The following is a 27,061-nucleotide window of genomic DNA, read 5'->3' on the forward strand; positions in this document are numbered from 1 at the left end:
CTACAGGTGTGGGCACTTTTTTTTTCTCTCTCCCTCCTGTTTCCACTAAGGGCTAATTAGGGAGGTAGCCTTGAAGAATAAACTTACCATTTATATAAAAGGGCTACTGGACTGATACACAGCTGAAAACCCTCAGTTCTGGACTGAACTCCCAGCAGGTAAACATTTATTCATTAATATAATACATTTCAAGTCATAGTTTATAATTGCAGAAAGGGATGGGAAAAATAGAGAAGAGATGAAATCCAACCTTATACAGAACGAATACATTGTAATTAGGTTTCAAGGAAAGATATATTTTGTTTTGTTTCTTGGAGTGTTTTTGTTTGGGGTTTTTTTAACTCCTAAATTTTGATATGAGGAAAATTTTTACTCTTAAATTTTGATATGAGGAAAATAAGTATTACCAAGTATAAATTTGTTTGCATTGTGATATGGGCACAACTAGAGCAACCTCTCTGAACAAAAATCCTAACATATGAAAAATAATTACTAGCATTGGATTCCAAGTGCTTAAAAAAAGTATTTCCTCATTAACAAATGCCCACCATTATATTGTAAATATTGTATTACATTACAAAAACAGAGATCTTATGTTTTATTGCTTATAAGACTTAAAAGTCTCCCAGGAGAGTGTCATGCTTTCATTGTTATGATAAATATTAATGAATAAAATATTTTAGATGCTTGCTCTGTGCTTATAAACACTCAAATGCCCCCAAAGAAACTTCAGTTTCTAAAACTTACATGAGCATAATTCTTTTTCTTGACAAATACTTTCAAACAGTGAGTCTATTGGTTATTATTTGGTTAAAGGAGTTACCAACCTTTAACTTCCAATTCCAGAACATACTGATTATGGACAGTACTAATCAAGTGGTAAGGATATGACATTCTGCTCTTGTAGCTTTCAGAGTTAATCGTCATTATGACTCTCTAACATGTTACAAAAATGTGTAGAAAATATTTTCTGCATCAATGAGAATTTCTGCTCTACCTTGTGGCATTAAAAAAATTTCTATTTAATGAAAGATCCTTATGAAATGAATCACTGTTTACTGAAAGGGTATTGTCAAATGTAGATTAATTGTAATGTCCTCTCTGCATGAACCCATGGGGGAATGTCTCTGATTTTAGTTTGTCACCCTGAGTAATTTGTGAGTTGCAAGAGTATAGTCTAGAAGGGTAAGTTGAAGCCAATTAAGTAGAGGTTTTGCTATTAAGAAGCTGGAGGCCAGGCAGGGTGGCTCACACCTGTAATCCCAGCACTTTGGGGGGCCAAGGCAGGTGGATCACATGAGGTCAGGAGTTTGAGATCAGCCTAGCCAACATGGTGAAACCCCCCATCTCTACTAAAAATATTTAAAAAACTAGCCAGGCGTTGGTGGTGTGTATCGCGGGAGCTGGCCAGCAGCCCGCAATGCAACGGGGCTCTCTCTTTGTTCCTAGGTGGATTGGCAGGTCGAGAAATAAGAGACTCACACAAGATAGTGAAAGCAGGTCCCGCGGTGCCGCCAATGCACTGACTATACCAGCATTTATTATTAAGTTTAGTGAGGGCGGGGGTAGGTTAGTGAGGGATTTAGGGTCATTTGATTATGAGGTGAGATGGTCACATGGGGATGAAGTAATTCTTTAACATAATATCTGTATGCAGAAGTACAGTATACAGAGATAAGAATTTACAATATAGTGTGTGCATCAGTAATTTCTAACAGAGCCTTAAAACAGAAACACAGTCTTTCCATAACCTATGATTAGCAGGATATTAATCAGCAGTAACAGTTGCAGCAAAAGCTGGTTACAAACAATCCATAGAAACAGGATGTGAAGCTAGACAACTGGTTAGACCAGAAATCCTCAGAAGGAAATATGTCTTAACCCTAAAGAGGCCTAGAAGAGCTGTGGCAAGATGAGCGTGTTATAGCCCTATCTTATCCATATGGACAGGCACCCCTCATTCGTCCATTTATAGGCTATCCACAAGGGTCGCATTCCATTCCCAGAGCTATGAACATCTGCTTTTCTGGGATAGGAATCTTGGTGATGTGAAACCTCCCTGAATGCACATCCATTCATAGGCTGTCTGCAGGGGGAAGCACATCACGTGCTATTGGCTCATTCTGGCAGTCCAACCTGGCATTGTCTTTACACAATCCTGCATGCAATTTTGTATTTACAATAATCAGGAGCATTTCATCTTTTGTTCCATAGCAATAGTTTCAGGGGGTCTGCCTACAGGTGTGTGATTGTAATCCCAGCTACTCAGTAGGCTGAGACAGGAGAATTGCTTGAACCTGGGAGGTGGAGGTTGCAGTGAGCCAAGATCATGCCACTGCACTCCAACCTGGGCAACAGAGCGAGACTGTGTCAAAAATAATAATAATAATAAATTAATAATAAATAAAAATAAGCTAGAGTATTGGACTTTAGAGATGGCATAAGTGAAAAAACAAGTAAATGTTAGAAGAAAGAGTGTAAGGAGGATAATTTTCTGGGCAAACTGAATCATGAAACTAATCATATTTGTTTCTCTTTATGTTAGAAAGTTTAGTGTCAAAAGTGGCCTCTCACCTGCTGCAAGTACAATTGATTCTCATTGTGGTAGTTATTTTCAATAAAATACCAGACACTGACTTAGTCAATACTGAAACATTGTTCCAAGTAGAAATACAGTTAGGTTCCTGTCAGCCTCTGGTTATGGTATTTTCATCAGCAGGTCAATAGTAACCTTGTTTTATATGTGTTTTGTTGAAAGACACATTAATATATACTGTTGATTCAAGAGCATTGTAACTCATGTCCAAACGAAACTTACCTAACACGTGTATTTCCTCCATTATTCACATCACAGCATTTTTGCACTTAGAAACACCAGTACAACCAATAAGTGCTATGCTTTTGGTCAATTTTTAAACAGCAAAATCAACACAAAGCACAAAAACTTGAAAAACTTAGCACTAAACAGACCATGAAAAGGGCACTTGTTTACAATATGAGAACAAACAAGAAGACAGAGCATTCCCTGTTCAACCTTAGCTGGAAACATGTGAGTTAGGAAACCCAGTTCTTTTTGCTGCTCTATGCATGACTGCAAATGACTGTAAAAGTGCCACGAGTATTGAATTGGGAATTACAAATAAATTTTAGCAAGCAGGTAAATTTTCAAATATGAAATTCATGATTAAGGATGATCAATTGTATACATAGGATTATGTTCCATGCTCCATACTTTGCATATTAACCTCACTTTTGACTCCATATTACTTTGTCCCTCTATTTCTCCTTTGCCAAATTTTAATTTAAACTTATTTTTCTTGATATATTTTATGTATTTTCTTTCTCTTTCTTTGTTTCTTTGTTTCTTTCTTTCTTTCTCTTTCTTTCCTTCCTTCCTTTATTTTTTTTAATTTAATTTATTTTTTTTTTTTGACGGAGTTTTGCACTTGTTGCCCAGGCTGGAGTGCAATGGCATGATCTTGGCTCACCACAACCTCGCAACCTCCGCCTCCCAGGTTCAAGCGATTCTCCTGCCTCAGCCTCCCTAGTAGCTGGGATTACAGGCATGTGCCACCACACCTGGCTAATTTTGTATTTTTAGTAGAGACGGGGTTTCTCCATGTTGGTCAGGCTGGTCTCGAACTCCTGACCTCAGGTGATCCACCTGCCTCGGCCTTCCAAAGTGCTGGGATTACAGGCATGAGCCACCACGCCCAGCCTAAGTAGTTTCATAAATGGCTTTAGATCCTTCAGGGAACAAACCAGGTAATAAAGGAGCAAATTATCAACAAATATTCTAATTCCTACTCTTTTCATTAGCTACTTCAGTATTCAGGCATAAAAAGATCTCTAGACATCAAACCTAATTAAGAGGTTCACATTCCACTGCCCTTTGAAATAATTTTGTTTCGTTTTCTATCAGGATATATTGAATTAGAATAAATAAATGTATTTCAAATAAGTATCTATTACAAAGTTAAAATTGTATTTAGAGATGACACAAATGAGTGAAAAGTTAAGCAGATGAAAAAGTGAAGAGATGATGGCTGTACTTCTTTCTTTGCCATCCTGAAGTCTGGAAACTAGATCTTTTCAAAGTTTCTAATATTGGTCCAGACTGGGATTCAAAAGCCTCATAATGTTCGGGTGCTGCCCTGGCCCCTGCAATCTCTTCTGACTCCTGCAGAGAGCACAGACACCTCAAGTGTACCACTCAGTGAACTAGAGCCCACAGGGCTTGATCATATGCTTTCCAGAGGTTCAGGATCACATAAACCTCATGATAGAATTTTACAGGAGATTTTAGGTAGATTACAATTGAATATTCAGGGTATCTTGTAATCACAGGGGTATGCCACATAGAGAAATTGAGTAGAATTTTCTTTACCTGGAAAATATGTTGTAAAGGAATAATCCCAGCTCTCCACCACAACCCCAGAGGCACCATGTTCTCCTGTCTAGCTGAGTTCTCTTTGCCATCCTAGTGCCTGTCTGCCAGATGTAAGTTGATAAGCTCTGCTACACTGAATGTAGCAAATATTTTTTTTCTTTAATTCAGTCCATCCCTGATTGGAATGCCAGAAAAAGTTTTCTTGGGAACAAAGCAGGCGAGGTGAAGCCCCCAAATCTAAAAAAAATTCTAATTGCATGAGAACAGATGACTTTGCATACATTACATTTAGGCCCTTCTTTTTTCTTTAATTTTATCAGGCTAAAATGAGTGTCAGCCTTTGACCACTTCTGATTCTTCATCTTCAGTCTAGGTATTTCTCTCCAGTTTTTCCTCATAACGACCCGACCCACTCAAGTCTTTCTCTAGTCTTTGCCCCACATTGTGAAAAAGATGTTTTCCAACTTAGCTCGAGGTTCTTACCCTGAGCTTCATATTTTCCATTCATCAACTATTTAGAATGTCCCTACTGTGTGCCAGGTCCTTTGGCAGGTGCTGTGGATACAGTGGAGCACAAAGAAGGCATCGGTCCTACCTTCATACAGCTTATAGGTTACTCAGGATGGATTTAGATCAAATAAAACACAAATAAATACAAAATTACAACTGTTATACATGCTCTGAAGACAGAGTTTAGAGTACAATCAATGTATATAATAGACTTAACCAAGGATAGATACTCACATCTGTTTGGGATTAGGTCATTAACACTTCCCATGTATTCTCCGGTTTACCCAACCCAGTGCCTCCCCATCTTCCCTTTTCCCTCTTCAGGGTGAGCAATGGCAGTCAGAATTATACCCAATGAAAATAGAATTACAAGAAAACTCCTAAATAGATCCAAATATTAACAGGCAAAAATTAAATGCCTACCTTCAAGTTTCTAATTAGGTGTGGAGTTGCAAGAGCTCTGGAAAAGATGTTGGTGCTAAACTGTTCTACCAAATTACTGATACTGGAGAAAATGTTGAAGAGTTGCTTTCCTGAATCACTCAAGGTACCATAAAATTAATAATTTTATTTTATTTCTTTATTGTGTTAATCTGTAAAATAATCTCAAACTTGTGGCTATTTTCCTTTTTTTATGATAATAAGACTCTCTAGGAGCACTTGTTAAACATACAGCTTCCCAGCTCCCTCCTGCTAGAGACGGATTGAATAGACTGTGGATAAGGCCCAGGGAATTATACTTTTCTTTTTTTTTTCCTTTCTTTTTTTTTTTTTTTAACTTTAAGTTCTGGGATGCATGTGCTGAATGTGCAGATTTGTTACATAAGTATACATGTGCCATGGTGGTTTGCTGCACCTATCAACCCATCATCTAGGTTTTAAGCCCTACATGCATTAGGTATTTGTCCTAATGCTCTCCCTCCCCTTTCCTCTCACCCCCTGGAAACTACACTTTTCATAGTCACTTGGATGACTCCTAAGGAAATTTAGGTAATTTCTAGATTATTTCTAAATAAATTTGAGTTCTAAAGTATTTTAAATAGCAGAAGGGTATGGACTAGGTGGCACTGCAGTTGAGAACATAATCTAGTTAAAATAATAGAACTGAGGTTTAGATCTTGTTATAAATGCAGTGAAATTGCCTTTAAGAGCTGAATTTCTTGAGCAAGGAGACTGCCCTATGCCTGGTTTTCAAATGTGAGTGGCATGCAAATCACCCATGAGATACATAACAAATAAGAATTTGTGAACACAGAGACTTGCATTTTTACCAAAGACCCTATTTAATCCTTATGTACATTAAAATTTGAACAAAAGTGATCTAGAAGGAGTCCTCTAATGCACTATACTGTGTGAATTAAATCTGGCCACCTTGCCTTATTGATCATGCTTAAACTGTATGTGGTAACGAAAATGTGAATAATAATTTGGACTCATTTGGCTAAAAAATAAAATGTACCAAATTGACAATCCGACCCAAATTTTCCCAAGATCAATGCTGACACTGAAGTGAATTAATGGAATGAAATGGTAGGCTACTTTGCTTTAATAATATGTCCAAATAATTATTTTGCCAGAGATAATGAAAAAAATTTCAGTGACCTTTACAGGATAATAAAAGGTGTTAGAGAATTAAAATATTAAAGAAAATACAGTTTCGTTTATTTACACTTCCTCCAGTTTTTGGAGTTTTTGGCTATGGATTTTGTAACCTCAGCTTAGTTTTTAAGTGATTAAATATCCTTCCAAAGTTCCTTCATAAGTTCTCATCTCATTCCCCCAGCACATTGACATCCTTCTAGCCACACCCCCTCAACTCAACATTCACCCTTTGAATAAATAGCTATTGGAAGAGTTTGTATTTAACCAGTGTCAAATATTTCAGTTAGTTCCAAATCCTATACAAATAAGTTACGTTTTTTCTTTCTGAATCTGAATATTGAAAGGGTTTTTGCCTTTTAAGATGCTGAGCATTCCAATCATATTTAGGTTACATTCTTGAGTAAGAATGTATAGTTTCCTCATGTGAAACTATATTAATAAACATTACTCTGTATATGCAAGATGAGCAGCCACATAATTTAATGATTAACAGAACAAACATGACCCTTCCAGGTTACTTTAGATCTTGAATTTTCACTAAAGGTGATCCATGTTACACAATAATATAAGCCGAACCCAATTTGGAAAGACTCCTTCTATGAGGATATGTGAATGAGGTCCAGATTGGGTAATATAGAAGAAAGTTGTACAATTCTAGGCATTGAAGAAAATGAGTGATTTAGATTACCATAGTGATAAAGTCAGGTGCGGTAGCAAGCTTGTAGTCCCATCTACTCGGAAAGCAGAAGCAGTAGGTTCATTTGAGCCCAGGAGTTCAAGGCCAGCAAGGTCCCATTTCTTTAAAAAAGTTGTTTTTAATTAAACAAAAAAGTGATAAGGGAGGTAAATGTAGGTTCCAATGTCCTTATAAACAAAACAAAGCAAAACAAAGTCCATTGAAATCTAACACATGCTAGCTACAAAGTGCACACAATTTAATTATGTAGCTCAATAAATTTTCATAAAGCAAATGCCTACATAACATCCACTACTACAGAGAAAGAAAATTACTTTTGACGTCACTCCTTCCCACCTGCAATGCCCCTTTCCAACCACTACCTCTCCCTGTTCCCTAAAAGTGACCACTATCCTGACTTCCAAAGCCATAATTTAGTTTTGCCTGTTTTGAATGTAACATAAATTGGATCACACAGTTAAGTATCTTTTTCGTATCTAACTTCTTTTGCTCAACATTATGTTTGTGAAATTAATTTCATTGCTATTTTGTAATCTACAGTACCAATGTGCCACAATGTACGTATTCATTTCACTGTTGATGAACAGGAATGGTGGTAAAAAGGATTCCTATAGTTCAGCAGTCTTTGTTACCACCAACTTTGTCCAACCTCTACAAGCATACATGTGACATACGCAAGCTATTTTGTAGGACAGTCATCTTTCTTAGTAGAGAAAAATATGTGGCTGCATATGGTGGCTCACTATTCAATTTCAATACTTTGGAAGGCCAAGGTGGGAGGATCACTTGAACCCAGGAGTTGGAGACCAGCCTGGGCAACATAATGAGACCCCATCTCTACAAAAAAAATTTTTTAATTATCCAGGTGTGGTGGTGCTTGCCTTAGTCCCAGCTACTCAGAAGGCTGGGGTGGGAGAATTGTTTGAACCCAGGAGGCGGAGGTTGCAGTGAGCAGAGATCGCGCCACTGAACTCCAGCCTGGGTGACAGAGCGAGACTGAGGAGTTCAAGGCTGCAGTGATCTCTGATTGCCCCACAACACTCCAGCCTGGATGACAGAGTGAGATACTGTCGCAAAATAATAATAATAATAAGAGAAGGGCAAACTTTAAAGAAAGAAAAGAAAAAATGTGAAAGGCCACAGAAAGAATTATAACATTATTCCAGTTTGGTTGAGTCACCAAGCATTCAATCATCTATGTCAGGCTCCATGGACATAATAATGAATGAGACATTGTTATAGCCCTCAGGGAATGCTTATAGAGCCTTGCTCCATCAAATCTAAAGTGCAGTTTTTGTTTGTTTGTTTGTTTTAATTTGAGTTGGTGTCACCCTCTAATGATGTCTAATTGTAATTTAGGGTTGAAGAAGTAGTTGCATTTCACAGATTATTTTCAAGTAGTATACTGGGCTTGAAAAGAAGCTGAGCATCAAAATTATTTGCAGAAATTTTTAAATATGCATGAACCCTAAGTGCATATGTTATCCTGATTCATTCAGCAAGTATTTACTGCTGACCTATGTGCCAAGTACCCACGTAGTAAGCCTATGAATTTGGTACCTCTCACTGCTATCCTATAAAAAACTAGGTTTGGAAAGAGTTTTTATGGGATTTCATAGACTTTTTACAAGTTTTCAAGTGCACTGATAAAATAATAGAAAAATTAATATATGTGTCTATTATGTGTCTGAATGTATGTATATATATATTTATAATTTCCCCTCTCGTGGACATGATTACACAGTAGAACAAGAGGTAAAGAAGATAATATGTGGGTGAAACAGCTAATAGTATGATTGGCTTGTCTCTGGGTTATCTGACTCAGGTTTATGGAGCGGTGATGAACATAAATCGTGGGAACCCCTTTCAAAAGGAAGTGGTGTTGGATTCATGGCCGGATTTCAAAGCTGTTATCACCCGACGACAAAGAGAGGTACAGTTTTGAAAGGTAAAAAGTTTAAAAATAATAAGAATTGGAAAGAAAAAGTAGGTAATGGTATTTTATAATCATAGTAGCCATTTACATTAGCTTACAACACTATCTGTTTCACCATTCATTTCTTTTCTTTCTTTCTTTCCCTTCCTTCCTTCCCTCCCTCCCTCCCTCCCCTCCCTCTCTCCCTCCCTCCCTCTCTCCCTCCCTCTCTCTCTCCCTCTCTCTCCCTCTCTCTCTCTCTCTCATTCTGTCACCCAGACTGGAGTGCAGTGGCATGATCTCAGCTCATTGTAATCTCCACTTCCCAGGTTGAACCGATTCTCCTGCCTCCGCCTCCTGAGTAGTTGGGATTATAGGCACCCACCACCATGCCTGGCTAATTTTTGTATTTTTAGTAGACACTTTAGTAGAGATGGGATTTCACCATGTTGGCCAGGCTGATCTCGAACTCCTGACCTCAGGTGATCCGTCTACCTCGGGCTCCCAAAGTGCTGGGATTACAGGCATGAGTCACTATGCCCAGCCTCAGCATTAGTTTCTAATTTGACTGGCTTCAGAGTGTCAGGAACTTGAAAAACCTCTAGTCCAAACATGTTCAATAAAGTGGTTCCTTAGTGTCTCATGATCTCTAGAAGGATGAAGCACAAATGGCTAACTTATAGATACTAGCTTTTTCCCTGGGTGAATGATTCCTTATGACTGATGACTTTGGTCATGTGGGTATTTGGAAGAAGAGTGAAGACAACATCTGCCCCATTCTGCCCCGAGACCAAGCAGAAGCTCATGTGGCCAAAGAGGTACCGTCCTGACCACATTAGGAAGATTCTGAGAGTTGTAATTCTTGGAGGTGAATCCACTGAGTTATATACCCTCTTTATTTTTATAGATAAACAAAATCCTAGAAAAATGTGAAATAGATGTCTTAAAACCTTCCTAGCCAGATGTGGTGGCTCGTGCCTGTAGTCCCACCTACTTGAGAGGCTGAGGCAGGGGGTTTGCTTGAGCCCCGGGGTCCAAGACTACAGTCAGCTATGATTTCACCACTGCACTCCAGCCTGGGCAACAAAGCAAGACCCTGTTGCTAAAAAATAAAAAATAATTTTTAAAATTTTTAAACAAAACAAAACCTTTCCTAATCCCAGAAGAAAGAATCAAGAAAAAATCAGCTGGGTGCGGTGGCTCATGCCTGTAATGCCAACACTTTGGGAGGCCTAGGCAGGTGGATCATGAGGTCAGGAGATCAAGACCATCCTGGCCAACACGGTGAAACCCCATCTCTACTAAAAATACAAAAAATAGCTGGGTGTGGTGGCGTGCACCTGTAATCCCAGCTACTTAGGAGGCTGAAGCAGGAGAATCACTTGAACTGGCTCACTGCAATCTCCGCCTCCCCAGTTCAAGTGATTCTCCTGCACTCCAGCCTTGCAACAGAGTGAGACTCCATCTAAAAAAAATAAAATAAAATAAAGAAGAAAAGAAAGAAAGAAAAAGAAAAACTCTTTCCTAATCCCAGAAGAAAGAATCAAGCAAAAGCTACACAACTTCATTTTCCCCTCACTACAGCATATTAGCCCCATTCCCATTTAGCCATTGCTTTATAGGGGGCTAATTTTGTTAGCCACCTATAAAAATTAGCTAGACATGTCCAGCTAACGGTATCTAATCTACCTAAGATTTGGATTATCCAGATAATACGTTTATGTTTTTGTGATTATGTCTTCTGTCCTAGGCTGAGACAGATAACCTTGATCATTATACTAATGCCTATGCTGTGTTCTACAAGGATGTCAGGGCTTATCGACAGCTATTGGAAGAATGTGATGTTTTTAACTGGGACCAAGTTTTTCAAATACAAGGTGAGGTCAAGTGCAAGACTTATATTACACAGTCTTTTTTTTCCTCCTTAGCGTATATCCAGATAGATATAGATATTTCATATATATGAAAATATATAGATTATCTATACACACATGTATGTATAAATACATACACATACATTTTATGCATTTACCATTTCTATATTCTAGTGTTGTAAGAACACTCATTTGTCACTTCTAATGAGGCATGCATGGCCTTCAGGGTAAAAAGAGACCATTTAAATGGAGCTGTTCTTAGGTGACATGTTTTTTCTACTATTACTGTAATATGGATGGATATCAGTGAGAATCAGAGAATATTTTTCCTTATTGGTTTTAATCCTTTTCTATCACATTTTTAAAATAACTATAATTTAGGTCTTAGCCAATAGGTAGGCCTTTTATTTTTTCTGAAGCAGATGATTCTAGAAAGAAATAATCAATTGATCTGCATAAAATGTCCTCAAATGACTGTTTTTTTTCTGAGTCAAGGTCTTGCTCTGCAACCTAGGCTGGATGCAGTGGTGTGATCATAGCTCACTGCAGCCTTGAACTCCTGGGCTCAAGGATCCTCTCTCCTCAGCTTCCTGAGTAGCTAGGACTACAGGTGGCACCATACAGGGCCCTTTGTTGTTGTTGTTGTTGTTGCTGTTGTTGTTGTTGTTGTTGAGACAGGATCTCACCATATTGACTAAGCTGCTAAAGTGATTTTATACAGAAAGAGTTTATATGAGCTGTGAGGAGAGAACGGCATGGCCATCAGGGCTTGGGGCAGAACTTTATGCCAGGAGAGAAGAAGATTAAGGGTTTCTGATAGTTTAGATGAATAGTTTCCGCGTCAGTGTACACTTACTCTTCCAAATTTTCATAATGATTAGGTGTTGGCACAGGCAATAATGTTGTTGTTTATGATTGTTCCAGTGAAATGAGTTCCTTGATCATTTAACAGGAAAGTAGGGAACCTCATATTGGAACTCTAAAGTCTAGTATTTTTTTTTCAACTACAGAAAGCTGAGGTCCTCCAATAAGGAAAAGCTTCTATCCACCTGGAAAATTTACAAATAATGATTAACACATGGTCATAACCCAAAGACTTCAGATGTCATATAAAATTTATTCGTAGTCAGGCGCGGTGGCTCACACCTGTAATCCCAGCACTTTGGGAGGCCGAGGTGGGTAGATCGCGAGGTCAGGAGATTGAGACCATTCTGGCTAACACGGTGAAACCCCGTCTCTACTAAAAATACAAAAAAATTAGCCGGGCGTGGTGGTGGGCGCCTGTAGTCCCAGCTACTCAGGAGGCTGAGGCAGGAGAATGGCGTGAACCCAGGAGGTGGAGCTTGCAGTGAGCCGAGATCGCGCCACTGCACTCCAGCCTGGGCGACAGAGCGAGACTCCATCTCAAAAAAAAAAAAAAAAAAAAATTATTCGTAAATGCGCAAAAAGACCTTATGCAGGAAGCTCTAAACTATCTCTCACCTTTACAGATTTGCCCCAGTCACGCTGGTTAGAAATGAGACATGATTCTATCACTTCCACAGCCAATTTAGAAAAAAATGTTCTGACCGGTGTTACTTTAACATGGAAATGAATAAATTTCCTCATTGGTGTGAAAAATCATGGTAATAATTGGATGGATCTTGGTGCTAGAGGCCTATTATCACTAAATCACCTCAATCCATCATTATATAGAAAAAAGTTATATAATTTCCAATATCCTTTTCAGAAGGCTGAGCTGATAGTTGTGAGTAAGTTATAGTCATCTAAATTGACCCAATCATTCTTTCTGAAGGTTTGGTGGGGACAAATGTGAATTAGTATCACCTAATATAGCTGGAGTAGTAACGGTCCCTCATTTAGCACATAAGTCAGCCTGGACATTACCTTCGGCTTCTCCTGTGGTCTTTTGACTACAGACTTCTGTGGTAATAGCTGTAATGTTCTTGGAATACTGAATACCTTCTAAGAAGTCATTGGTATGTTTACTATTCTTAATTGGAGTGTCCAAAAAGGTCATAAATCCTCTCTGTTTCCATAACACAATTCAAAAAGCCTACCTACTGGCCATATACATGATCAACATTTGCCACAGTGCAGGCTCCAGTCACAGATACTAGTTTGGCTACTGGGTAGATCAAGCATTAGGTGGTGGAGCTGCTTCAGGACTTGATGTCCAGAGGAATGACATATCCTGCATAGGAATGCCTTTGTCATTTTTAATCTGAGAGCCATTAATGAACAATATTAAATCATGTTTAACCCAACAAGCTACCCAGAGTAGCTAAACCCCTTTAGTTTGCCATATGAAAGCAGGAAGTGAAAAAGTATACAGCTACCCACACAGGCCAGGCTCTTCTGCTCACTACTGGTTGCACTGACGTGAAAAAGATTATCTACATGTGTACTAACCTGAGAGTTTCAGAAGCCTGCTTATTGGTAACTAGTCTAATAAATGTCCTGAATTCTGGCTTATCCAGTTAGCCACTCTTCTCATAGAAGGTAGGTAGAAAGAGGCAGAGCAAGATGGGAAGTTCCTTCCACTTGTGGGAAAGGAGAAAATCATTTGTTAAAAGTCGTAACTTGTAAAGAAGACAAAAGGACATGATCAAGAACACCATGAAGAGGCAATCAACAAAATCCAAGACTGTGAAAACTGCACAGCAAACACCTCGGTGTTTTAAACAAATAAACTGAAAGAATCAAAGAGTAGGGGTAGGGATTGAAGGAAAACAGGTAGATTAAAAAATTTGAGACCAAAATTAAACTATAGTGTGTTTAAGAACACACACTTGAAAAGTAGGCACTGCCTCCTTTTTTCTCATAGTCTTTTGAATTACTTAGATGGAATTCAGTATTATAATATGAGATACTAGCCACAGCATCTGTAATTTTAATAACATTAACTCAAAAGCCTACTTATCTTTTCTGAGGCTTAACTCCCTGAGGGAGGAGCCAAGGCTCCGATACCACACTGTGTTCAATACACCTTCCCACTCACGCATTCTTCAAGAAGTCCCAGGCCCACACTGAAGAGCCTTACCAGAGGGGAAGAAACAAGCCATTAGTCATGGGAAGAGGGGAAGTCAGTTTGCAGAGAATTCAATCCAACAGGACACAGGCTGTAAAGGACGGAGTAGATGGGGATTTGGAAAGGTGGAGAAAGGAATCATACTATAACCTCTCTAAGAACAAAGACCAGGAAGGGCCAGGCATGGTGGATTATGCCTGTAATCCAAGCGCTTTGGGAGACCAAGGCAGGAGGATCACTTGAGGCCAGGAGTTTGAGACCAACCTGGACTTATAGGGAGACCCCATCTCTACAAAAACAAAACAAAACAAAAACTTAAAAAATAAATCAGCCAAGTGGTGGCACGCACTCAGGAGGCTGAAAGAGGGGGATTATTTGAGCCCAGGAGTTCATGGTTATAGTAAGCTATGATCATTCCACTGCACTCTAACCTGGGCAAGCGAGTAAGACCCTGTTTCTAAATAAAATAAAGAATAGAAACCATACCATTTTTGTGTACCACTATGAACATTGTCTAGTACAGTACTTTATATATATACAACACCTACTGAATCAAGATTTATCAAATAACTATGACAAGTGGAATCTGGGTGAGGTAAGTTCAGGGTAAATCTCACCAACACTGAGTTACACCTTGCGTTCTGTAATGGCGAGGTGTAATAGAGAGTCTTTGACGTTGGTTTGCCACGCCAAACAAATCTAAGCTCTTGTATACTTCATAGACTTTTAGAGCTCTAAAATGTCATCCTTTATTTCGTGGAGCTTAAGGTTAGTCCGAGAGTCCAAAGTATCAATATTCTCCCAAGAAATTCTAAAGTCCCGTGAGATATTCCCATCATATGTTTCTATGAAGATCGTGATGAGTGGTCCCAATGGGCAACATCATGGGAATTTGAAACTCCTACAAAAATTTGAAACTTAGACAAAAGCTGTAATAATTTAGATGTAAATATACAGTGGTTAGGATAATACAAGGTGGCAAACTGCTAGTATTGATAATTCTCAGTATAAAATTACTGCAACAAATTTCCTTTTTGCTTTTTCAACTAAAATGCCCACATATTAAATTATGTCTTTCTATACACAGGGCTGCAAAGTGAGTTATATGATGTTTCCAAAGCGGTTGCCAATTCAAAGCAGTTGAATGTAAAGCTAACTTCCTTCAAGGCTGTTCATTTTTCTCCTGTTTCAACTCTGCCAGATACCAGTTTCCTGTATGTAAACCAAGTTTTTGCATTTGGGGCAGGACTTACTGCTATAGAAGTACACGTAGCAGTAACTGGAGTACTTAGTATCACTATGGAATATCCAGGCACTTTGGATTTCAACCATTGAGCACAAACGGGGGTGTGTGTGAGTGTGTGTGTGTGTTTACTCTTCTCCTCTCTCCTGTGCTTGACTGCTCATAATTTCATTGAAAATCAAATCAGTATATTTGTCCATAGTTATAAATGAACTCACAATTCCTGTGTTTTCATAGTATCCATGGAAAAAGCATTCCTTGGTGTCCTTATCCCTCAAATAATTCTAAATAATTTATACTGTCTGAGTCCAAAGTTGTTATTGATTTTGCTGTTTCAGGGATGGGGGTATATAGCTGACTTATGTTGCACTCTTATGTGTCAGGGACTACATATCTTAAATATATTATCCCATTAGTTCTTTCCACAACCCTGTGAAGTAGGACTATTATTATTGCCCCTCCTACCCCCACACACCTTTTTAAACAGAGATGAAGTAACACACAAGGGTAAATTATAGAGCCAAGAAAGAATCCCAAGTCCAACTCCAGATGCAATCTTTCAAAACACTGATTAGTTTGTATCTGCATTTATTCTTCTTTTGGAGTCCCTGCTCTGTCATTTACTAATTACCTTTCTGAGTCTCAATTTCTTCTGAATTCGTTCCTTTAAGTGTTTTTTAAATTAATATCATTTTAAATCAACAAATAATAATTGTACACATTCACGGGGTACAATGTGATGTCTTGATAAATGTATATACTGTAGAATGATTAAACCAAGCCAGTTAATATTAAAAAAATTGTTATAATATTTTCCTGACACGTTGTTTTGCAAGAGACTGAAGCAAGATAATTAAAAATCACCCACCTCAATGAATGTTAATTTTCTTTACTCCTACAGTGAATGTTGAAGAAATTGTTGAGCAAAACAGCACTAAACCTTAAGAATGTACATTTTAAGTCACAGGAAAGCAACTGGATTTTCTTTTATTGTATTTCTAATTATGAAAATTTCAAACACACATAAATGTTTAAAGGATAGTATAAAGAACCTCCCACCAATATATAGCTGACCTTATTTAATTCATACAACTATTTATTCTTTCCACTTCCTGGATTATTTTGAAGAAAATGTCCCAGACATTATCCTTAAATATTTTAATATGTAACTCTAAAAAATGAGTCTTAAAAAAAAACACCCACTATACGGATATTACTCCTGTGTCCGAGGTCCCCAAGAACACCCACAGGTTCTATGGTTCACTATGTTGACATACAGGACTCAGCAAATATACTCATGGCTATGATTGATTACAATGAAGAGATAAAATGCAAAATCAACAAAGGGAAAGGGAGCATTGGGTAAAGTCCAGAGGAAGACAGGCACAAGCTTCCAAGAGTTCTCTCTCAGTGGAGTCACGCAGAATGTGCTCAGTCCCTAAGCAATGACCTGTAATGATATGTGTAAAATGTTTCAAACTCCTGGCCTCAAGCAATCCTCCTGTCAGGGCCTCCCCAGATGATGGGATTACAGGCATGAGCCACTGTGCTCTGCTAAAAGTTGTCTACCACGGAAACTTATTATTAGACACTCAGTGCCCAGGATTTTATTGGCAGCATCCTCTGCCTAGCACAGACCGATTTCCTAGACTCGCAGAAGGAAAGCCAATGTTCAGCAAAACCCACACTGTTTGCACAACTTAATCACAGTGAGCCATTTATGTGAGTCCTGGAAATGGTAGCCCCCCTCCAGATCCACATTCCCAGACACCAACCAAGGGTCAATCTTGCAGTTAGGACTTTTTAAGGGCGATGGCCTCAAGCCTTCTATGTTAGTCTTTTCTGCACATTTCCTTAAAGTAAAATAACAGTATTCATATTTCTGATATTGTCGTAATATTTTTAAGTTTGTTTTGAATCAACATCTAAACAAGGTTCATACATAGACCTCTTTAATACATCTGAAGTTTCCTTTGACTTATAAGTTCCCCTTCATCTTTATTTTTTGCATTACTTTTCTGTTGAAGAAACCAGGTTATTTGTTCTTTGAAGCATCCCATAATCTGTTTACTATTGTATGCCTGAGGTGTTATTTAAAAATTTCCTCTGTCCAGTCAAGCCTTTTGAAATGGGGTTTTAACTTGATCTCTTTTGCATACAGTTAGACATTTTGTCTTTTTTTTTTTTTCTTAACTTCCCACACAACACTGATGCAAACAATTTGCCTTTAACACCTAAGTCATTACTCAACTGCGTGAACTCTATTTTGAACACCCAGCCCTTTGGAAACAAGGTCAGAGTCTCTAACACAACTACTCCTGAAACACTTGCCTTAGCAATGATTTTATTTGCAGTGATATTTCTGCCTGAAGCTTCTTTGCCCTTGCTTTAAAGTTCATTTTCAAAAACTCAATTGAAAATTCCATTAGGCCAGCTAATTTTTTCCCCCTGCTTAGTGGATACATGACTGGCCCAGTTCCATAGCTGATAATATGCCTGAAATGTGCAATAACACTACACACCTCTAATTAAAAGAAAACACAAATTTTTACTTTATAAAAATGATGACAAGAACATTATCTCTCACCGGTCACTGGGGATAGTCTTATGATATTAATAGCTTTAAGACTGAGAGCAAATTCTGAGGCACTGTCAGCCTCACAGGCTTTCAACTAAGTAATCCATTTCAGTTTTGAGAAATTGCAGCAATTGTTTTTCTTTATCTTAATATCAGGGGCTTTATATAGTAAATTAATAAAAACTTTCATACCATTAGAATAAATACAGTGAAAGCTAGTGGCCTATACAAATACTGCCAATGGAAAAGTTGAAGGTTGGTACTATTTAACCTAGAAAACAGCAGGCCTAGGAGACAGTTTTAAAGAACAAATATGGCCAGGTGCAGTGGCTCACACCTGTAATCCCAGCACTTGCTGAGGCGGGTGGATCACCCTGAGGTCAGGAATTCGAGACCAGCCTGGCCAACATGGCAAAACCCCAGCTCTACTGAAAATAAAAAAATTAGCTGGGCATGTTGGCACGCGCCTGTCATCCCAGCTACTTGGGAGGCTGAGGCAGGAGAATCGCTTGAACTCAGGGGGCAGAGGTTGCAGTGAGCCACTGCACTCCAGCCTGGGCAACAATGCGAGACTCCCTCTCAAAAAAAAAAAAAAAAAGAACAAACATTTCTAAAGCATGCACATATGCTTGGCATATTAAGAGATTTTGTTTCTTTTTTTGGCCGTGGATGCATAACCACAGAAGTTCTCTTCTAAAACATTTTTTTTTTTTAATTGAGCAAAAGATTAGGGCTTCAAGAATCTGGACTTACCAAGGCCTCAGAGAGGATTTCAGCAGAGTCAGGACTAAATAAAAGCAATTCTGAGGGTTTTTGTTGTTGTTGTTGTTGTTGACAGAAAGTGTTAAAAGAAAAACTTTAGACAGATTAAATTTAGCAACGTTGGTCTGGGTGCAGTGGCTCACACCTGTAATAATCCCAACACTTTGGGAGGTCTAGGATGGTGGATCACTGGAGTGCAGGAGTTGGAGGCCAGCCTGGCCAAAATGGTGAAACCTTGTCTCTACTAAAAATACAAAAATTAGCCAGGCGTGGTGGCACACCTGTAATCCCACACACACGTGGGGCTGAGATACGAGAATCGCTTGAACCGGGGAGGTGGAGGTTGCAGTGAGCCGAGATTGCACCACCGCAACTCCAAACTGAGAGAGCAAGGCTCTCAAAAAAAAAAAAAAAATTCAGCAACGTTTATTTGAGCAAAGAGCAGTTCATGAATCTGGCAGCACTCAGAATGAGAAGTTCAGAGTTATACCCACCAGTGGGAGATTTTATACGCCAGACACAGAAGCAAAGTAGGTAAATCCTCTGACTGGCAACAGTTAGGTATATTTGGGCATGGTCTGCTCACTTACCTGCCTGTGATTGGCTTGTATAACAAACTCAGCTGTGCATTATAGTCCTAGGGTTGGTTTTGTGTCAAGTTAGGTTGCAGTTCAACACACGGGGACTCAAGGTATGGAGGGAGCTGCAGGCCAAACTTAATTTATTTAACAACAGAAACACTTTCCTTAACCTGTGCTGAAGGCAAAAGCAAGTGAACATAAAATTAGAAGCAACGACTTAAATTTGAGGTAATAAGTGTTTTGTCTTCTCAGAAATAAAACCCGGAAAGGTGTTGGTAAATCGGGAATGGTGGATTCTAACTCACTGAAAATCTTAGGTGCCCTCTCAGGGATGGTTTCTCAGTTTGAACCAATATGAAAAGAGTAGTTATAGGTCGGGCATGGTGGCTCACGCCTATAATCTCAGCTCTTTGGGAGGCCGAGAGGGGTGAATCACGAGATCAGGAGTTCGAGAACAGCCTGGCCAACATTGTGAAATCCCGTCTCTACTAAAAATACAAAAATTAGCTGGGATGGTGACGGGTGCCTGTAATCCCAGCTACTTGGGAGGCTGAGGCAGGAGAATTGCTTGAACCCGGGAGGCAGAGGTTGCAGTGAGCAGAGATCACGCCACTGCACTCCAGCCTGGGCGACAGAGCAAGACTGTGTCTCGAAAAAAAAAAATGTGTAGTTATGTATAACCACATGAGTCAGAGGTCCTATTTGTTTTTGTGTCATTCTGGTCTAGCAAGGGGCCTTCCCCACGACTAACCTACCTGAGTGTTGCCGATGCGGATCTACTCAACCGGACTTGGTCCCGGGGAGGCAATGAACAATGTCTCCGGTACATCGCCAACCTCATCTCCTGCTTCCCTAGTGTGTGTGTCCGGGATGAGAAGGGAAACCCGGTCTCCTGGTCCATCACAGACCAGTTTGCCACCATGTGCCATGGCTACACCCTGCCAGAAAATCGCAGGAAAGGTTACAGCCGGCTGGTGGCCCTCACGCTGGCCAGGAAGTTGCAAAGCCGGGGATTCCCCTCTCAGGGCAACGTCCTGGATGACAACACGGCGTCTATAAGCCTCCTGAAGAGTCTCCACGCTGAGTTCTTGCCTTGTCGCTTCCACAGGCTTATTCTCACCCCTGCGACTTTCTCTGGCCTGCCTCACCTCTAGCCCAGTAAAAAACTGCAGTGGTTTTATTACTTTCCCTGAGCATACACACACTCTTGGCTGCCAACGAGGGGAGAGTTAAAATGGGAATCAGGAGACTCTTGAGTTGTTGGAAAGGGTCTGGAGAATATATACAGGATCCACTTGAGAAGCCTTAATTTTTCGTATCTCAGGTTTCTCCGGTAAATAGCTGTGGGGGTGAAGAGTAGCTGTGGCTGAAGACTGAGGACGATTGTCCTCCTGTAGGATCCACTATAGGAGAATAGGTTCTAAAGCCAGCAGTTTTAGTGTACTAGGAGAAATTACTGCATGAGAACAAATGATTTAACAGAGGACCACGTGACTACTGCTTTTTGATTGCTGCTTGGACCTCTGCTCTGTATTCTTAAAGCCACACCGCTTCCCTACTGCCATCATATTCCCTGTCCCCACTGCTATGTCTCATCAACCTCTGTTCCTAACACCTCTGCCACCAAGTTCTCTGTAGAGTAACCTCCTTTTTCCCCTTTAATTACTTGCTCTTTACTTCTGCCTAGGACTCTAGCCTATAGTTCACTGCCCTGGGAATGTTCAAATGTAGTGGTTCTTACATTTTAGTGTTTATCAGAATCACCCAGAGGGCAGGTTGCAACACACATCACTATGCCTCTCCTTCTAGGAGGTAGGGCCCAAAAATTTGCATTTCTAACAGCTTCCCACTGCTTATTTGCCTTGGATGAATGACAATATGGGCATTTTGATGCTATAAACAAATGCTGTTACCATAGGACTAGACTTTACCTATAATCTATTTCAGCCCCCTTATTTATAGTCTACTTTCCCATATAAAACTAAGATTCATATATAGGGGTGTTTGGGGGTATGCAAATGAATATATAACATATATGCATACACATATACACATTCTATTCATTTCTTCTACAGGTATAGGTATATACTCATAGAATTTTGATAAGATAATAAATTTTAACCCTTTGATTACATATGAAAAATTTGAGGACCAGAGAAAATAAATGACTTTTTCAAGATTATATTCTTTATAATCAGTACTGGAGGCAAAGCCAGAGTGCTGCCATTTTAATTCCAATCTGTTATTTTCACTAAATCATGTATCCTTTTTTATAATGAAAATTAAAATGCTTACATAATTAAAATATTAATTTTAGTTTTCTTTTATTCTTGTCATTATTTCTTAATTTGGGTTCTGATTGCTTGTGTATGTATACCTTTCAAGGGCAGTAAAGAAAGAGCTAAGCATCACCAGCTGTGTTCTCTATTTATAATAAAAGCAGGCACTAACACAATAGTTAGATTTGCCTTGTCTTGATAATGTTGACTTAGCTATATAGAAAATATTGGTTTCTTATCCCCAAGGAGGTCACAAAATTCTGACTACAAAGATAAGGGAAAATCCAACTTTCAGGCATTCATTCTGAGAAAAGGAAGCAAACTGGCTGAAGTAAAGCACATTTTAATTAAAAAAATAGGACTCAGTAAGAGTAAATATATGCTTAGTTCATCCTGAGCCCACGGTTCCCTGGAAACTTATCTAGCCTTGGATCCAGAGGGGAAAGCACCAAGTAACCAGAGTCCATAAACCTCTTAGGAGAATATGCCGTAAGGACGCTAATTATGTTTAGCATCGCTTAAGCATGAGTTAATCCTGCTTGATATATAGCAATATTATTATAGCCTTATTTTCTTCCTAATGATAATTTGCCTGACATTTAACGTTTAACTATGTGCTAATAATTGTACCAAATATGAGATGTATATAACTTAATCCTGGTGAGGGATAAGGTATTGCTTTGTTGTGGAATTCTTGCTTAGAGGTGTTATGAGTCACCAAAGTCATGCAGGCTCTAAGTGGCCAAATCATGATCAGAACATGGGTTTGTTGGATTGCAAAGCCTATACTACTAGTCATTATGCTAATTGACCTCTTAAGCAGCTTGGAACAGTTTGTAAATAATTATTCCCTTATCTCGTTACATTCTGAATTTTCTACCTTCACCCGCACCTCCAAAACAGACCCCATATTTGAAAGATTTTTGTTCCTACCAAATTGCTCTTATACTATTTTCTTACTTTCATCTTCCAGCTAACTATGTTGGATATAATTGCTCAACTTTTAACACTGTTTCTGACCCTTTTAAGGCATGTGCAGAGAAAGTCTGGAGTAAGGAGAGGACAAGGAGAAGAGAAAAACTCAAGAAGTAGAAACGGGGCCAGGCATGGGGGCTCACACCTGTAATTCCAGCACTTTGGAAGGCCAAGGCAGATGGATCACTTGAGACCAGGAGTTAGAGAACATCCTGGCCAACATGGCAAAAACCCATCTCTATTAAAAATACAAAAATTAGTTGGGCATGATGGCACATGCCTGTAAGCCCAGCTGCTTGGGTGGCTGAGGCATGAGAATCACTTGAATCCAGGAAGCAGAGGTTGCAGTGAGCCAAGATAGTGCCACTGCACTCCAGCCTGGGCAACAGAGCCAGACTGTGTCTCAACAAAAAGAAGTAGGAAGAGGCTTGATTAACATAGGTTTTATTTGTTAATTCAAGGAAATTCTTCAATGTAATATAAAAACCAAAAAAAAAAAGCCTTAAGCAGCGCATTAATCTGTTTGGAAATTAGTTGGGAGGCTATAAGCTAAGCAAAAGGTGGTGGTAGCTTGGATCTGAATGCTAGCAATGATAATGGTGAAAAGTGAACAGTTACTTAAACTATTTAAAAGGAAGAGTTGTCAGAACTTAATAATTTAGTGGCTGTAGGGTATGCTGAGAGAGAAATGTCAAGGATGACTACTGGGCTTCTACGTTGTGAAAGCCACAGCTGGTGGTAGTTTTCACTGAGATCAGAAACCCTGGAAAAATCTCAGATCTGGAGCAATTTGTAGCAGGGAAAATTGTTTGTTCAGTTTTGGGATGTTGAGTTTTGAAACATGCAAGTGATGGAACCAAGTTGGATATTTGAGTCTAAATCTCAGAGAATTTATTTGGGATAGATGTATTGACTTAGAAGTATATAGATGATAACAGAAGCCATGAATTTAGCTGAGGTTGTCTAGGACTGAACCTTAAATGCATCAACTATTTAAGGCAAGGGAAAAGAAAGGCTCTGGAATAGGAGAAGGAGCAGCCAGAAGATAGGAGGAAAGCCAGGAGATGACTCCCATGGAAGAGAAAGAAGAAAAATTTAAAAATGGAGGGATGGTCAATGGTGTCAAATTATGCTGAGAGGTCAAGAATACATTAGGAATGAAACATCTTCATTCCATATTTCACTCTCAAATATTTTAAACATATGTACCAAAAAGAAGCCAGAAACTGCATATTGCATAATCCTGTTTCTATAAAGTTTAAAACCAGGCAAAATGAATCTATATCTGTAGAAGTCAGGAAGTAATTACCCTTCAGAAGGATAGTAAGTAAAACTGGACATGAAATGGCTTCTGGATTTCCAGTAATATTCTGATTCTTGACTTGGGTGGGTTACAAAGGTGTGTTCACTTTGTAACACTTTGTTACACAGCTGTGTTCCACTTGGTAACACAAGTATGTTCCCTCCAGCCCTGACTTAGCCAGGCCCTTCCCTGCTGGGCTCAGTCTTTCCATAGGCAAATCTGCATGACTAACCACCTCCTCCTCGCCCCCTGTGAGTCAGGGCCTAGAGCATATGATTATCAAGCTATATAATTATGATATATCTACTTTTCTGTATGCATGTTGTACTGCAACAAGGAATATTCGTTAATAGAAAACAGGCCTGAAATCTGGGAAAAAAATGCATATTTCCATTACATAAAAATCCCACTTTTTAAAATTTATATTGGTATAATATAAAAGTATGCAAAGATTTGTATAAAAGGATGTTTATTACAGCATTGTGTGTAAAGGTGAAAAAACCTAAATATTTTAAGTAATTCACTGGTTAAATATAGTACAAGCATTCAATGAAATTTTATGGAGTACTAGAAAACTAGGTTTGGTGATACAGAAAAGATGTACATAATAACACTAAATGCAAAAACAATTACAGAAAATATGTGTAATCCATTTGAAATTCAACTGTGAAGGTAAAGAGGGAGCAAGTATGTAGGTAAATAGTTTTGAAGACAGTTTAATAGGTTTTATTAAAGGTAAAAGTTGGTAAATGGTGGCACGTATTTTATGGTGTGGCTATGGTTAGATATAATGATAAAGGGAGTCAGTACAGGCAACATGCTCAGCTTCCTGAGACGTGTGTTTCTCTGTTTGGGATAAATCTTGACTAGGTTTTGTAAGCATCTGTATATTTTAGCAAGAATGAGTATTCAGTCTGCCTAAGATTCACTGAAGAGACACAGAGGGGAATAACTGAGAATTCAAACTGCTCAAACTTTGGGAGCAAGAGAGGGAAGTGCAATTGTGGGGAACATTTATACAGCCTCTAAAATAGAATCTCATTTAATAATACAAGATTTGATTCTGTTAATTTTGCATTTTTTTAGTCACTATGCTTTGTTCAGTTATTTGAATTTTCAGAAAGAACATGAGATAAATATATATTAGATTTCCTTACGCTGTCCTTGATACACCTCAAATTTTGTATCCTTTTTCTAACCTCAATAAATACTAGGGGCAAGGAAAAAATGACAATGAAAGTAAAAGGTAGCAGATGGAGTAACAAAACATGGGGTACAAATATTATTTCTTCCTTCTTGCCTGAAATGGTTGGATTAAAATTATTTGTTTCAGTGGGGAAAATGAAGATAGTAGAAACATAAAATACAGATTTTTTTTCTACATCAGTGTGGCTAGTTAACATTTCCTAAGCTTCTCATAGCCCAGGGTTCTCAATCCAAGCTCCAACAATAAAACCTAATCGTTAATAACACTTTGCTTTTTCTGATCTTGGCCCTGAAGGATGGAATAAAAGAAGGAAGATAGTCATTCCTACTGTCTCCTTTTTCCTTACCCCCTCCTACCTCAGTAGTTCTAGTGTCATATGTGTTCCCAGGACTGTCCCAATTTTGTTCACCACTTGAGGAAATTTTTTCCTTGAGACAACTTGTTCACTTCTTAATCTTGCTCTAGTGACTTAAAAAATTACAAAACGCATAGCTAATGTCTGAATTTTCCTCTTACTAATTTATGTGCAATTTTCCCTTCCACCAACAGGTGTATGTGTTTCCAAGGCAAAATATGCTTTAGGTTTTAAACACTGTTTGTTACAAGACATTGCTTATGATAGGACTATGAGACATTCAGTTAATACTATGTAGTTATTGCAGTGAACACTGGATGTCAGATTTTACTTCTAGATTATTTCCCAATAGAGGGCGCACTTGAATTGTTTCTAAACATTTCATTAGAATTTTTGCCACATTTTGAACTATTTCCTTTCAGCAGATTCCTATAAGCTTAACTACTACATCAAAGGATATGAACATTTTTAAATCTAAACATATAATGTGTAACATTTGTTTCAAATGATTGTGCCAACCTATCCCATTTGACCTCACTGTCCCAGAGCTGAGTAGTTCTTTTTTCTTTTTCTTTCTTTCTTTGTTGTTGTTGTTGTTGTTGTTGTTGTTGGTTTGTTTCTTTTTTAAGGCAGAATCTCGCTCTGTCGCCAGGCTGGAGTACAGTGGCGCGATCTTGGCTCACTGCAATCTCCACCTCCCGGGTTCAAGCAATTCTCCTGCCTCAGCCTCCCAAGTAGCTGGGATTACAGGCATGCACCACCACACCCAGCTGATTTTTGTAGTTTTAGTAAAGACGGGGTTTCACCATGTTGGTCAGGATAGTCTCGATCTCCTGACCTCGTGATCCACTCGCCTCGGCCTGCCAAAGTGCTGGGATTACAGGCGTGAGCCACCACACCTGGCCAAGCAATTGTTTTACATTCTAAGTGATGGATAACAAGATCTTGCTAATTTGATTGGGAGGGGAGCACTTACGTTTACTGGAATTTATGGGTCTTCGATTTTTAGCAAGATTATTGTCATCATTTTTAATACTCTTTTGCAATGATACAAATTATTTCTGTATACCTGCTAGATTCTTGCTGTATTTTTAAACCATTAACTACAAGAGACTGTTTACCTATTGAGAATATAAGGCCCTTTGTTATTTGCTGCAAAAATTTCAGACTTTTATTCATGTAATAGACTAATATTCATGTAATAGAATATTAGATATGATGCTTTTAAATCTTTTAAATATTTGACATTTCTATTCTATCAATCTTTTACTTTTATTTTTACATTGCTTTATTTTAAAATTTAAAAAGTTATTTTAAAATGTCATGAAATAAATCTTTATTACAAAAATTGAAATTGAACAGTATATAACTACATATATATAAAGTATACAGTGAGTTTCTAGTCTCTCATCTCTCATGCCTGCTACTTTCCAAGAATAACAATTGTTAATAGTTTATATATCCATCCAGAATTCTCTCCATATGTGTTTGTGTGTGCATATTACATAATAAAAACACATAAATATACTTTGTCACTTATAAAGTGGAATCGCATCATATATTGCTTTGCAACTTAGTTTTCAACTCAATAATATAGCTTGAGTATCTTTTCATGTTAGTTCATACAGATGTTTCTTATTTTATTTTAGATTCAGGAGCTACATATGCTTGTTTGTTACATGGGTATATTGCATACTGGGGAGGATTGAGCTTCCAATGTACCCAAAACCCAAATAGTGAACATTTTATCTGATAGGTA

The 27,061-nt window shown here is 38.5% G+C and overlaps 1 protein-coding gene across 1 annotated transcript; it reads left to right on the forward strand.

Annotated features, from left to right (window-relative positions):
* Positions 1-38: 38 nt before the first annotated feature.
* On the forward strand, positions 39-21,499 carry GLYATL3 (glycine-N-acyltransferase like 3). Its single transcript, XM_527404.4, has 6 exons — positions 39-158; positions 5,342-5,447; positions 9,025-9,132; positions 10,865-10,991; positions 15,107-15,233; positions 19,911-21,499. The coding sequence occupies exons 2-6, from the start codon at positions 5,370-5,372 to the stop codon at positions 20,335-20,337; spliced, it is 867 nt and encodes a 288-aa protein (XP_527404.2). The 5' UTR covers positions 39-158; positions 5,342-5,369; the 3' UTR covers positions 20,338-21,499.
* Positions 21,500-27,061: the final 5,562 nt, after the last annotated feature.

This window comes from Pan troglodytes, chromosome 5 (assembly GCF_028858775.2).
Source record: "Pan troglodytes isolate AG18354 chromosome 5, NHGRI_mPanTro3-v2.0_pri, whole genome shotgun sequence".
Taxonomy (NCBI): Eukaryota; Metazoa; Chordata; class Mammalia; order Primates; family Hominidae; genus Pan; species Pan troglodytes.

Bases quoted from the DNA above. Each gene is read 5' to 3' on its own strand.
- GLYATL3 (XM_527404.4), top strand. From the start codon at position 5,370: ATGTTGGTGCTAAACTGTTCTACCAAATTACTGATACTGGAGAAAATG. The intron at 5,448-9,024 runs GTACCATAAAAT...TATCTGACTCAG, and splicing joins GCTTTCCTGAATCACTCAAG to GTTTATGGAGCGGTGATGAA. The intron at 9,133-10,864 runs GTACAGTTTTGA...CTTCTGTCCTAG, and splicing joins TCACCCGACGACAAAGAGAG to GCTGAGACAGATAACCTTGA.